General features: G+C 34.7%; 2 protein-coding genes across 2 annotated transcripts in view; both read right to left on the reverse strand.

Annotated features, from left to right (window-relative positions):
• On the reverse strand, nucleotides 7,861-10,411 carry LOC104723009. The gene is made up of 2 exons (XM_010441301.1): nucleotides 8,403-10,411; nucleotides 7,861-8,201 (listed from the first exon to the last, which is right to left on the reverse strand). Exon 1 carries the CDS (start codon nucleotides 9,331-9,333, stop codon nucleotides 8,734-8,736), a length of 600 nt encoding a protein of 199 aa, XP_010439603.1. The 5' UTR covers nucleotides 9,334-10,411; the 3' UTR covers nucleotides 7,861-8,201; nucleotides 8,403-8,733.
• LOC104727888 (plasma membrane-associated cation-binding protein 1) overlaps nucleotides 9,400-14,147 on the reverse strand; it is a 7,553-nt gene continuing 2,805 nt past the window's right edge. The window contains exon 6 of the mRNA XM_010446948.2: nucleotides 9,400-9,768. Within this exon, the coding sequence (XP_010445250.1) occupies nucleotides 9,400-9,768 (369 nt within the window). The remainder of the gene's footprint in view (nucleotides 9,769-14,147) is intronic.

Below are 14,147 nucleotides of genomic sequence, written 5' to 3' on the forward strand. Positions count from 1 at the left end.
TTTTTTTTTTTTTTTTTTTGTTGGATGAGTCTTTTGCTTTTGAGAAAAGCAAAAGCAATATATATACTTTCACAAAAGATGAGAGAACACACACATCATCGCTTTTTCTTTAATGGAGAAAATAAGAAAAATATAAGTATTAAAGTTTAGTGCCTCTTGCCCTTTTTTTACCTTCTCTTTATCTTTCGAATCGATTTTTTTTTTCTTGTTTTCTTTCGTGTCTCCCAATTATTGGGATAACATGAATTAGGTTTCATATATATAAACATTAGTCCACTAGATTTTAAGGAAAACAAAAACTTGACTGGATGAATTTTTAGGTTTTATATTTTTCGATAACTCCAAATAAAATTAAAACCTAAGTACCTGATTAAGAATTTCACAGAATCAGCAATTCTACTTTTAGAAAAATGAATTAAAATATGTTCAAGGGTTTAAATTAGAGATAAGAGAGGACAACCCAAACTCATTAAAAAGGTTAGAAAGTAGATCAGTCACTCGTCATGGTGAATTAACTTGACTAACTCCACACAATCCAACACAAAATCCTAATCCCCTTTATAATAAAACGGAAGTACACAACATTGTTTTATAGATTATATAATTTTAATAAGTTGGTTACAAATAGGTTATACATTAATTGATAAATTAATTGGTTACAAATAGGTTATACCGAAAATCTTAAAGAGAATATTCTAAAGAATCATATAATCTAACTTACCATATTAATTTTCTTTATTAAATTATTCATCAAATAAAATCTTTTGATATTTAACTTAACATATGAATTTGTTAATTATCATCATACTTCACCTCTCATTTTTATATATGAGTCTATTTTATGAAACAAATAAATTATCATATAATTTATTATAATTAAAAAATAGTTTTATTTCTGGATATACTATAAGTTGAATTTTTTTAAAACAAATATAAATTGTTCAATCTATAAAATATTCAAGCTTTAGTAATATTATTCTTTAAAAATAATATCTATTGAATTAAGAATTTAACTAAGTAACAGGTCAAAATTTGAACTTAAATTCAATTTTCTATTTTTTTGTTGAATTTTATAATTTTATATAATATAATAACCTTTAGATAATTTATTTTGAAATCTTTTTAATATATTGAAATTTGATATAAAAGTTAGAAACTATAAACACTCTAAATTGATTTGTTATAGCAATGTCAATAATATGTCACTATAATATGGAAGAATTTCAAGAAACTAACTATATTAAAACAAAAACTATAACAATATATTAAATTACTCGTAATATAATAACTCGCTTTTTAATAACCAAATTTACAAAATTATGTCTTATGATGTAAAATATACATTGTTGAAATAACTTCACATATATAACCTAATACAACATATTAAAAAATTATTTGTTAAATATAAAATATACAAATTTTGTATAAAATAAAAATTTAACCAGAATCATTAACAATATAAAACTTACAAAATATGTGTTTTTTTCAAGCCATCATATTTAACATATGATTTTATTGCATAATGTTTTATCCAAAAAAACTTTTAAAAACAATTACATAAATTATATTTTATATAAAAATTACAATATAAATAAAACAAATTTCAATTTGTGCTCTAGCACGAGTCCTAATCTAGTATTTGACATATTTTAGATTACAGTTTAATCTCCGAGTGAAATAACAAACGTACATGAGATCACATGTTAATGATATCGAATAGTACTTTACTTTTAAAATTTAAATTCCATCTGTTTAATCATTTTGGTCGAAACGCATGAATTGATTTGTTTGTTTTGTTTCGGGTGGAATCACGTACTAACTATATATCATATAATTACCCTAAATAAAACATCGTACCTTTATGTCATTCTAACGTTTTATATATGCTTCATACTTTCATTAAATAAAAACCACAGTCTAATCCATCAGATTTAAGAAGTCATGCATTGTCTTTGTCCAACCCACTAAACCAGTACAAACCAAACTCCAAAGTAACTAGAATCTTTGGTAATTGTGCAGCTACTTTTGTTTTTTTGTTCTCTTAGAAGAAATTAATAACTTCTCTGTCAAGGATTCTGTTTCTGTACCCAATGTTTTTGTTTCATCACGTAAATCTCCTCGAAATTTTCACACCATGAACCTGCAAAAAGATATTACTATTATAGTATATATATGTACATACCAATCTGCAATTATTGTCGAATTATTTCGTAAACTTCCCTTTACGATTATTATTTTCTCCTTTTCTGTTTTTTTTTGTTTAATATGTTTTCTTTGAAAACGACTCATCAGATTTATTAGACAAACTAGGAATGCTGAATTGTTGATCAATATGGTATATGGTCTAAAAAGAAACTATTGTTTTGTAAGAAAAACATATATCTAAAATGTATAAAGTAACTCCGGGTTGTATAATGATTATAGACTTGTAGTTGACCATTGTCAACAAATTGGTTAGCAAGAATACATCTCTCTTCAATATAGTATGTGGATTAATAATTTGGATTTCAAATTGAACATCATGATATTAAGATATTCAAAAACGAGTATTACCTACAAAACAATCAAGATTAATACTTTATTTATGGTATTGAAATAAACTTGTAATAGTATTTTTTTTTTAATGTCAAAAGTTTCAAATTTTCTCCCTACATTATTATTTACACATCAATAAGAGTTTGAACAACGAAAATACTTGGCGTGGGTAAGTGTGACATATAAAGAATACCATATTTCATTTATTTATTAGAGAAAATCTGAACCAAATCTATCCATCTTTTGTAATTTCATGGGCTCTTTTTAATTTAGTTTATTCGTTTTTGTTTTTAGGTGTTAGATTAGTGAGATGCCTCAAATATGAGAAGAACAAAGAGGAGGCCCTCCCCCATCAACTTTGTTTGCCTAAAGTGAAAAAGAAAAGCCAAAGACAGTTGATTTGGAGCATGCTACTTTAATTTTTCTAAAATGAATGTCTCAATCTTTTACTTTTAATTTTCTTTAAGCATATATGTTGAATCTAGAATTCTAGTAATTGTTCCTTCGGTTTTGAATTTGAATATGTATAACCATCATTTCTATCTTCTTGTTGTTCGAGAAAAATGTTGTCACCGACTGGACTAATCCAACACTGGTATTTTGGTTTCATATGGACTTGCTAAAAAGAGTCTTAGGCCAGCTCTGGCTTACTACATCGCGACTTCTAAAATTGTTGGAGTGATGAATTTATGACGGATTTGACTGATCTAACCTAGGTATATATGGTAATAACTTAATTTTATATAAATGTATAGATTGAAATCCAACTATTAATCCAAAAAAATTAGTCTACCCATGCCAGATTTCACATTCATTCATGGAAACGTACCCACAACCCCCTTTGAAGAACCCAATCCGTCATTTTCTATTCATATGTTCTCAGGTGGGTGTGAAATCTGGCATGGGAGGAACCAAAGTTTTCATAAAGATTTCATTTTTACTAGGGACTCGAGCTCGAACTACGTCTCTACATTTTCTTGTTGTGATGTAATTTAGAGAAACGAGACTTAGTGGAGGGCTTCTTTATAGTACAGTATTTATCATGTTCTTGGTAAATGGCTATATCCATGTGTTCGACTTTATTAATTTCTAGATCGAAACTTTCTCACTAAATGGCTAGCTATGGGTTTTGAATGGAGACTTAATGGATCGGAGTGGCTACCTTTTTTCATTGCGAAAGTAAAATGGCTATATGTGTTCTACTTTGTCTCTTTTTGTTTTGAGCTTTTAATTTACAATTTGGCGTGCATTTCACCTTTCTTAGGAAAAACACTTTTAAAAAAAAATACAATGGACCAACATTTTTTTGTTCACAATAAAAATGTATAGTAAAACACTTCTGTTATCAATAAATCATGATTAAAAAATATATATAATTTCAAATACGCTATAATATTCAAACAAAAGATGTTGATGTTTTAATCATTATTATTATTTTTTTTTTCAACCAAACATTAATAATTAAAAAAGTACTTCTAAATTGATTGCCCAAACAGAAGGATAAGAATTTACAAAAAAAGATTCAGAAAATAAAGATCTCGAAGACCGAGCAAGATAATCTGCCTTTGCGTTGAGCTCGTGGGGAATCCTGACTAGGGAGAAGGAAAGGTCAGATGTTCAGAGCTGCGAAAAATCCTCCAGTAAATTTGAAAAAGCAGGCCAATCGTCCGGCGTCTGCACCATCGCAACTAGCTCTGTAAAATCCGTCTCGAAAGCCTGACAAGCAACTCCAGCCGCCAGTAAAGACTCCAAAGCCCAGATCAGTGCTTGTAATTCTGCGTGTAGGGGAGTAAGGCCTCGTCTGACACTCTGTGCGCCCAAAAGAAGCGTGTAATCTTCACCATTACAACACCACCAACCCAAACCCTGAAAAGGGTCAGAACCTTTCCATGAACCATCAACCTGGCAGCGGGTAGAATAATCACTCTCCTCCACTAAGGGCAGGGGGGGGGGGTTGCAGATTTCTCACTGAATAAGATTTGGCTTTCTCCCACAATAATTTCTCAGTTGCCGCTTGATTTAAAATCTCAATTGGCTCTAACTCAGTGCCCTGGAAAACCTTTTTATTCTTGTATTTCCAAAGTGACCATAAAATCCATGGGGAGGCGAGAAATGAAATCAGAAGCCCCAGATTGAGAAGTCGCCCGCCAGAATATGAAATCTAAATTCGCATAGATAGAGGCATACAGAAAACCTCCTGGTTCCAGCAACATCGGGACCAACTCCCAAATACATCGCGACCAAGGACAATCAAACAGTGCGTGGTTTATAGTCTCCGTCTCCAAGTCACACCGCTTGCACAAAGCATCACAACAGACACCCCGATGCGCAAGCCGTTCTAACACGGGAAGGGTACCCGAGGCAATTTGCCAGAAAAAATGTTGAATCTTCGGGGGGACATCTACTTTCCAGGACTGAGCCCGCAGGGACATACACGATGGCCCAAACTCAACTTCCGCAATTAATTCTCGGGCTAACCGATAATCTGACTTAACCGAATATTTCCCTGACTTAGTATAGTGCCATAATAATCTATTCGGTTGATAAGTTTTACTGACCGGCATACTCTGAATAAGTGGTATATCCACCGGATCAAAAAAATCCTCAAGAATAGGCAAATGCCAATCCTTCGTAACTGGATTAATTAAATGATTTAACCATCAAACTCGGAAGCGGCAATCTCCCCCTACCATTCTCTGGTCTTGGACGAATATCCGGTAACCATGGATCTCGCCAAACCGAAATAGAACAACCAGAACCTACAGCTTATCGCGCTCCCTGTTCCACCAACCCCTTAGTTGAATAAATACTCCGCCATGCAAAAGAAGGGTTATTAGGTTTCTTTGCCAAAAGAGGATGTTTGTTTTTGAAATACCTTCCTTTCATCACCCGAGCCATTAAAGATGTCGGATTATGAATTAACCGCCAAAACTGTTTGGCCAGCATGGCATCATTGAATTGTTCCAGAGCTCAGAAACCTAAACCCCCTTCACTTTTATCTTTGCATAATTTATCCCAAGAAACCCAGTGTAAACCTCGAGCCTTATCATTAGACTTCCACCATAAGGTGGAAATAGCACTCGTTAATTTAGACGTCAACTCCTGTGGCAATTTATAACATGACATAACATGTGTTGGAAGTGACAAAGCCACCGATTTGATCATAATTTCCTTGCCACCTTTCGATAAAAGCTTTGCAGACCAACCATTTACTCGATCATCCAATCGATCCTTTACATAAGTAAAAACCTTAGTTTTCGAACCCTGCAGGTTTTCAAGAATACCCAAATAAGAATCGATGCCGCCCTCTTTAGAAATACCAATAACGTATTTCAACTGAGATCGTATATCCGACGAGACATTTTTACCTAACATAATAGAGGATTTTTCCAGATTAACTTCTTGTCCTGAAGCTTTACCATAGTTACCTATTATATCCATTACCGTCCTACATTCAGTTGCCTCTGCCTTACAAAAGAATAAACTACCATCAGCGAACAACAAATGCGAAACAGTAGGACTACCACGGGCAATGGAAATACCCGTTAATTTCTGTTCCCTTTCAGCCTTTTTAATATTTGCTATCAAAACCTCTGTGCAAAGTATAAATAAATATGGTGACAAAGGATCCCCTTGACGTAATCCCCTCTGTGGTCGAATAAAACCACGAGGCTGACCATTTAGAAGAACTTGATACGACACTGAAGAAACACACCACATGATCCATGAAATCCATTTTCTATCAAATCCTAATTGGACCATAACCGCCTCCAAAAAATCCCACTCAACCTGATCATATGTCTTACTCATATCCGTTTTAAAAGCCAGAAATTCCGAATTACACCGACGATTAGTATTTAGCCCATGGAACATCTCCTGAGCTATGAGAATATTATCTGTAATTAAACGACCAGAAACAAAGGCTGATTGTGTTTCTGAAACCAAAAGGGGCAATAAACGCTTCAGCCGAGAACACAAAACTTTAGAAATAATTTTGTAACTAACGTTACAAAGGCTGATCGGCCTAAACTCCGCCATCCGCTAAGGTCGATCAAATTTAGGAATGAGACATATATTAGTATCATTAAGCAGAGGATCAAAACTCCCAGTACAAAAAAACTCTCTAACCAAAACCACCAAGTCTCCCTTGAGAGAGGACCAGAACCGTTGAAAAAACAGAACCGTCATCCCGTACGGACCTAGGGTTTTCTCCGGATGCACAGCGAATAAAGCCTTTCGGACTTCCGCTTCCGAAATATCCCCAGTTAGAGCTCTGTTCATACTCTTCGTAATAATTGGATTAATTGCTTGAAGCATATCTGAAACACCCCTACCATCCGATTTCTTAAAAAGATCCTCAAAGTATGTTGTAGCAATATGCTCCATGCCTGAATTTTATTCCTCCCAAACGTTATCGGTATCAAATAAACCAACAATCCTATTACGCACCCGCCTTTTGTTTGGTAGATGCATGAAAATAGGTAGTATTTTTGTCTCCCACTCTTAACCAAAATTTCCTGCTTTTTTGTTGCCAATAAATCTCCTCATCTCGATACGCCTCTTTTAGTTTCCTCTCGATATCCCGAATTTCCCCCTGTGAAATCGAGTCATCCATCTTCGCCTCTTGAAGTGCCGCCTTCAAAGAAGTAATGATCGATGGGCCAGAACTGACATTATTTTTCCCCCACCAGGAAATCGAATTCCTACAATTCCTTATCCTGTCTACAAAACCCGGAACCCAAAAATTCTTTGACCGATTCCACCCTGACTTAACTGCACCCACTAATCCTTCCTTACCCAACCAACGTTTATCAAACTGAAACTGCCTCGGCCGTCTCCGAATCGTCGCCAAATAAGTGGCTAAAATTGGACAATGATCCAAACTAATCATCTCCAAGTAATCCACTTTCGAATTTGGGAAAAACCCATGCCAATCCTCATTACCCAAAGCTCGATCCAATCGACATCTAACCACTTGATTATTACAACGGTTCCCACGCCATGATAATTGTTCTCCATAACATGAAAATTCAAGCATCCCGCAATGCCGAATCATTGAAATAAAATGCTTAAAGGAAGATGCTGGTCGAAAGGCACCACCCTTCTTCTCATGATTTCCAACTAATTCATTAAAATCTCCAACTATGAACAAGGGATCAATTCGAAAAGATCCAATATCCATCAATTTATCCCAAATTTTTTCTCGATGTTCAGGGACCGGATCCCCATCAACAAACGACAGAAATATCAATTGTTACCCAATTAAGGCTTGTGTGTCAATAATACGATCATTATCAAAGAGAATAGTAAGATTTATCTCATCCTTAAAAAATAAAGCCAAACCACCACTTGCCCCTCGGGGTTCAACAGTAAACAATTTATTATAACCAAATTTATTCTGAAATATTTGTAAATAAGAAAAACATTTCTTTGTTTCTGATAAAAATAAAATATCTGGTCGATGCTTCCTCCATAAGTCCCCCAAATACTTCTCTGTGAGGTCTGCCCCAATACCCTGACAGTTCCAACTCATGATTTTCACGCTTGAGCTGGTGGTTTTGGGAGAGCCACCATCCCCTTCTTGACTAGTCGATTACCACCAGTAGGTTTGCCATCCATGGCTTTGGACCCCTGTTTCCCCACCCCTCTATGTTTTTGACCATCACCTGCAGGTTTAGATAAAGCTTTAGCAAGCATACAGTTGCCGGGAGATGCCAAAGATAAAACAGATTTCCTAACTATTCTCTTATGCCGAGAGCAAGGCAACCTTAAACTCTCATCAGCCTTGAGACCTATAGCAACATCACGCAACACAGTACTTACAACACTCACATCCAAATCAATAGGAAGAGAGGATGTATAAATACCTTGCTGATCCTCCTCGGTTGGAGCATTACCACCCGACCCCATACCCACCAAAAGTTCAGTACTCTATCCACTCACAGCCTCGCCCGTCTCTTGAGGATTTCCATCCGGGAATTCAACCTTTTCTAAGAGATCATCGTTATCTTCATCAAAATCCAACCCTGCCAATGCCTTACCATTCCCGTGTTGAGGAGAGCTCGCCATCTCCGTATCCAAATGAGAATCACCACAATCTGTAGCAGCAGTACAATCACCAACAACCTCTTGTATCTGTTTATTTTTATGACCATGACCATGCCTATGACCATGGTTAGCCTTGTATAAAGGCTTAGGTCAAACCAACCCTGATCCCTTGCGGTTAAGAGGAAAAGAAGAAACATGTCCCATATGTTCCCCAGTAGCAATCTGAACCTCACGTTTACCGCCCAAGAACCCCATCGCAGTCGAACCGTGCGATCGTTTCTGTTCCCAGACTGAACCCTGATGTCTATCCTGCTGGTAAGAACCGGAGTTACCCACCCCAGACGCATCATAAGATTGAAAATCCAAAGCTCTCTTAACATGCTTTCGAGGCTTCTCCCATCCACCATCATTGTGAACCAACCCTTGCTTCACTAAACCCTGTTGTCTTAAACCCCCTCGGTTATCCACTTGATTTCCAAAAGCCTGATCTCCAGCAACCTTAATGAGTTCCTGACAAGCTTTCTCCTCGTGGGTAAGCCTGCAGCAGTTGTCACAGTAACCCAACAACTTCTCGTATTCAAGAGTAACTACCACTTCATCACCAAAATCAAAAGGCACAACCAACTTAAAGATAATGGGATTGAAACCATTGACAGTAACACAAACGCTACCAGTCTCTTCATCAACTTCACGAATAAAGCCAATCTTCTTGCCAATAGCCTCCAGAGTAGCAACCTCCCAAAGATGCATCGGTATACTAGTAACTTTCACCCAGAAGTTGATGGCAGACGGATAGGTTGAAGAAATAATGGGCTCCTACTTAACCAAAGAAATCATCCAACTATCAAAATGGTAAGGACCATTTTGTAAGACTCCTTGCAGATCAGCCTCCTCTGCAAAGTTGAACTGGAACGTACCCTGACCAAGGTCAGCTCCCACCACTTTATCTTCGAGCTTCCATATCTTAGGCAGAGTGGATATCAAAGACTCCATCCTCTGAATCGATGGATTCATCAGCCTCCCAATAAGTGTGAGAGAAAACTGTTGGATCCTCTGAGCCATAACTGAGTTGGATATTTTCACCGTTTCTGTACGCACCAGAGGAGCTTTACCCTTGAGGAACGATGATTGAGCCATAACAAACCTCACACCACACAACAACCGAACACTTTGGACAATATCACACTGTAATTCGCAATAGAAGGACCAGAGCAGGATAAGAATAAGAACAAACTGGAAGATTAAAATGAGACCAAGAGTCCAAATAAATACCCATATGGTTATTCTAAACCTTTTATGCAGCATACGAGATATGCCAATCAACCAAATTCCAAAAATACACACGCAAATCGGATCACTATCAATCCCGAATCCCGTAAACCATAAGATATAGAAACAGAATCTTCCATAGCGAGACAACCATTGAATCTTAACCTTAAAACACCGATCGAAATCACTAACATAAATCCTATCGAATGCCAATCAATAACCAAAATCATTCCCTCAATCCTGCTGTCAGCCCAACTGTGACACCATAAGTGATTCTTCAGATCAAGCCAAATCAAACCATAAAGACTCGATTGCAGCAGATTCCCACTTTTAAAATCGGAGTCTATTACCAAAGGGGAAGGCCTTTGGAAGATCAGAATCAGACTTCCGGTCTAACCCCGATTCCTCTCACCCACCGGAGCACACAAGAGACCCTCTCTCTGTCTCCCATCTTCGCCAGAACACAACATTCAAAACTCAGATCTCATCGCCATCGCCTTCTTGGGAAATTTTCATACTCTAATCATCATTTTTTTTACAAATATAAACATGAAGTTTTTCGAAGAACTGCTAACTGTTTGAAAAAGTTTCCAAGTCAAAGAGAGACTTTCATTTAGGTGTTGATTGGTTGCGTTTGCGGGAGGTAACGGTTGCTAGCGATTGAAACCAATCACACAAACCGCTTCCAATTGCTTCCAATCGCTTCCAACAGCTTGAAACTACTGAATTCCAAAAGCTGCTTCCTGCAAGTGTTTGCGGTTGAATATTTTTTTTAAACTAAAAACAAATCAATGATACTGAAATATTTTTTAATATATTTTCTACCTAAGAATTTTATCCATTAAGGATGAGAGAAAATGAAGTACGAATATGATTGGGGATATTAGAAAATAAACAATTATACAAGAAAATACGATTCCAATGAACAATAACTCGGAAAAATTAGATGTAAATATAATAGCACATCACACATAAGTTCAAGAAAATCTAAATAAATATAACATTTCATTAGAAAACTTAAGAAAATAAGATTATTTATGAAAAATATTAAACAAATCACCAATGACTCTTCTCAACTATCACTTCAATATGAAATTTATTTGTTTCCTGAATAATTATTTTAGTATTTTTAGTGAATATTAATTATAAATCAAGTTTAAATTTTTTTTTTGTGTTTTAAAACATTTATATAGTTATATATTACATTTATTATGTTTTAACCGCTATTTCACCCGTTGGTCAACCAGTTGTAAAACTCCCACAAAGACACCATTTTAAACGCTAAACTAGTTATTCAAAACGTTTAATAACGCTTGAAACCACAACCATCCGCTTCTATAATCTCTCGCAGCCGCAAATGCTGCGGTTGAACCAGTCAGGCCAAGAAACTTGAAGATTAGCTTCTAGTATAGTAAACCTATTAAAGTGCTTTGTAAACCGGTTAAATTACTAAAACAGGGTCGTTCGAGTTTGTTAGACTCGGTTAAGTCTATTGTTTGGTTTACATAACACATTCTGGTAGCTTCGATTTTTCCAGCATATAAAAAAAGGTTTGTTTTCTAAATAATTGGGCTAAATTACCTAAATCCCATTTAATTTGGGTTTGCGTAAGAATATTCTCTTTTTGTTGGGATACTTTAACTAGGGTTATTGATCATCTGACATTTGATTTAAACCCGACCTGATTATTTTGATCGATTTGAAAGAGAGAAAAAACACTTGAATTGTTCTAATTGAGCAGTAAACTTATCTCTCGTTTCGTTTCGGAGCTCAAGTTTCGTTATTGCTGCTAGCAACTCTGTTTCTCTGTTCTAAACCCTAAAATTTCACACTTTGTACTTTTTACTGTTGGGTGGGTTAAGTAAAGATTGGTTCATGATTAGGCTCACAAGTCACAGTCTCACTCTAGCTAGTGTGAAGTTGTTATTTGAAATTATCGAAAGATATAGATGATACTGTCAATTCTTAACTTTTTGGTGTATAGTCTTAGTCTGTTCTTGTTCTTTCACTTGTCAATGGTGTTTTTGGTTTTTTCCTGTTGAAATAGTGTAGCTCTTCTGTTGTGGTTTGGGTCCGTATGATAAGTCTATACTATGGAAGGTCCGTTGTTTCATTAGATGCGCTCAAAAACTGTTAGATTTTGCGGAATTATCTATCGGTTTTTTTCTTTTTGATCTACAATCCTACTTATAAGTTGGCATTCAGTGCCAGAGTTTGATTAGTGAGAATTCTCTATGTAAAATCTAAGGAAAGTACCAAATTCCATAAATTATATACCTTCATTGTTATTGTAAGAAAATTATGTTTTTACAGAGCTCAACATGATCTAGGTTTCAACGTAGAATTTATCCCTTTTACAAAAAATGGTTAATTATTAGTTCGATCTTGTTGGTGTATTTTTAGGCTACTTAGCTCAACAACACCTCAATTACAGAGTGGATGCTGAGTTTCAGAAGTGACAAGTGTCATAAAATTGCTTACTCTTCTCCTCTTGCCACATACGGATATGATACGAAACTTGATGCATATGGAGTTGTCTGGGCATGTAGATAAGTTTTAGTCGGTATTGCAAACTGAAGAAATATCAAAAAGCATATTACCTTATGACAGCCCCTAAACACTTTTCACTGAAGATGTTAAGAAGCAAGATATAGAGAGTACTGATTAATTGGGAATTATATGACAAGAAGACAACCCTTAGTTAGTTTGTTAGATAACAAAGAGTTTTGGGTACAATGCATTGATTTCAATAAAAATTCTGCAACACTCTGAGTATAGTTTGTACTCGACTTAAACTACCTAAAAGCTCCCTTAGTGTCACTTTACATACAGAACACAAAAGATTAAAGTATATACGACGGTAAGAAATAGTCTCTAAGGCGAAAATTGCTGGACTAAGATTATAACAAGCATTTTGAATCTTGCTTGTTAATTGGTTTGTAATTTCTGTTGAAAGAGAAAGAAAAAGTAACACAAAGACTAATTTTGTTTCTAGATCAAATTGAAGAAAATGCTTTTAGGCATCAAATTTTATTAACAGTATATTTAATTGGGAAAATGAGGACTATTTTAGTCTCCCGGTCCAAAAATAGCATAGACCGCAATATCAAAAACTCTTTGGATCACTAGGAACATGGTTTAGAGGGACATTAGATATTAAGTTCAATATATGTGACGATGTAGTGGGCATGGTTTATTGTTACCGGTTGTTTTGGTCAAGATCGGTTCCTTAATTATCTGAATATATTTATCAAAACAATAAGAAAAAAAAATCGATGAGAACATGTGTTCGACTTATATTGAACTAACAATAGCTTAAAGATGATGGATTGAATTTTGGGAAAAAGAAAGTGAGAAGAAATTGAAACAGTCAAGTCAAAACCATGAAAATCCTTAAATTCTAACAATGAATATGATTTGATTTTGTTTTTATAAGGAATATACCTTGAGTATAATAGTGGAATATTACGTAAGAGGAAGCTACAAGATAGTGATTGAAGATAGAGATAAGTTGCTTACCACTGCATTTGAATTACGAACATAATTTTTTTGTTGTTGTTGCATTTATTATATATGTTTCTTGTTCTGCAATATAGGTTCTGTATTACTTTCACGTATCAACCATCTTAAACAAATCTGATATGCTCTCCTCTTTCTGCAAGACAAATCAAATTCACGTGCACCTAAAACCATCCCAATTGGTTTATTGATAAAGTATTTCACATGTTACTTTATTTTATTTTATTTTTGTTAAAAAGTACTTGACAAAAAAAAAATCCTAATTCAAAATATTCACGACTAGTTTAGAAACCCCGCATCTAAGAAAATTAAATCTAAAAAAAATATTTAGTAGTATATTAAGCAACGTGATCTTTCTTTCTGTTGATAATTTTAAATGAGAGTTTTTAGAACTATCAAGGAAGATGTTACGTTATTTCGGGTAAAAGGCCTCAAACTAACTCAACAATTTAGAGAAAAACAAACGAAACTACGTTATTTCGATGTTACGTAGAATTGTATATGACGAAACAAGATTGAAAGAGACTCATTCAAAAAAGTAATTTAATTTGAATCAGGATAAGCTTGGTTGAAAGTTGAAACAGACGAATAAATCTATAGAGAAAACATCCACAAATATTTTTTTTTTGTTTACAAATTCACATGGATAAAAATAAAAATAAACACATTAAAGACTTTCCCAAAAATAAAAATAAACAGAGAAGATTTATCCACACGAAGACAAACCAAATTAAAAAAAAAAAGAATGAAAAATAAGTTTTTTTTTTTTTTTTTTT

Source organism: Camelina sativa, chromosome 11 (genome assembly GCF_000633955.1).
Source record: "Camelina sativa cultivar DH55 chromosome 11, Cs, whole genome shotgun sequence".
NCBI lineage: Eukaryota > Viridiplantae > Streptophyta > Magnoliopsida > Brassicales > Brassicaceae > Camelina > Camelina sativa.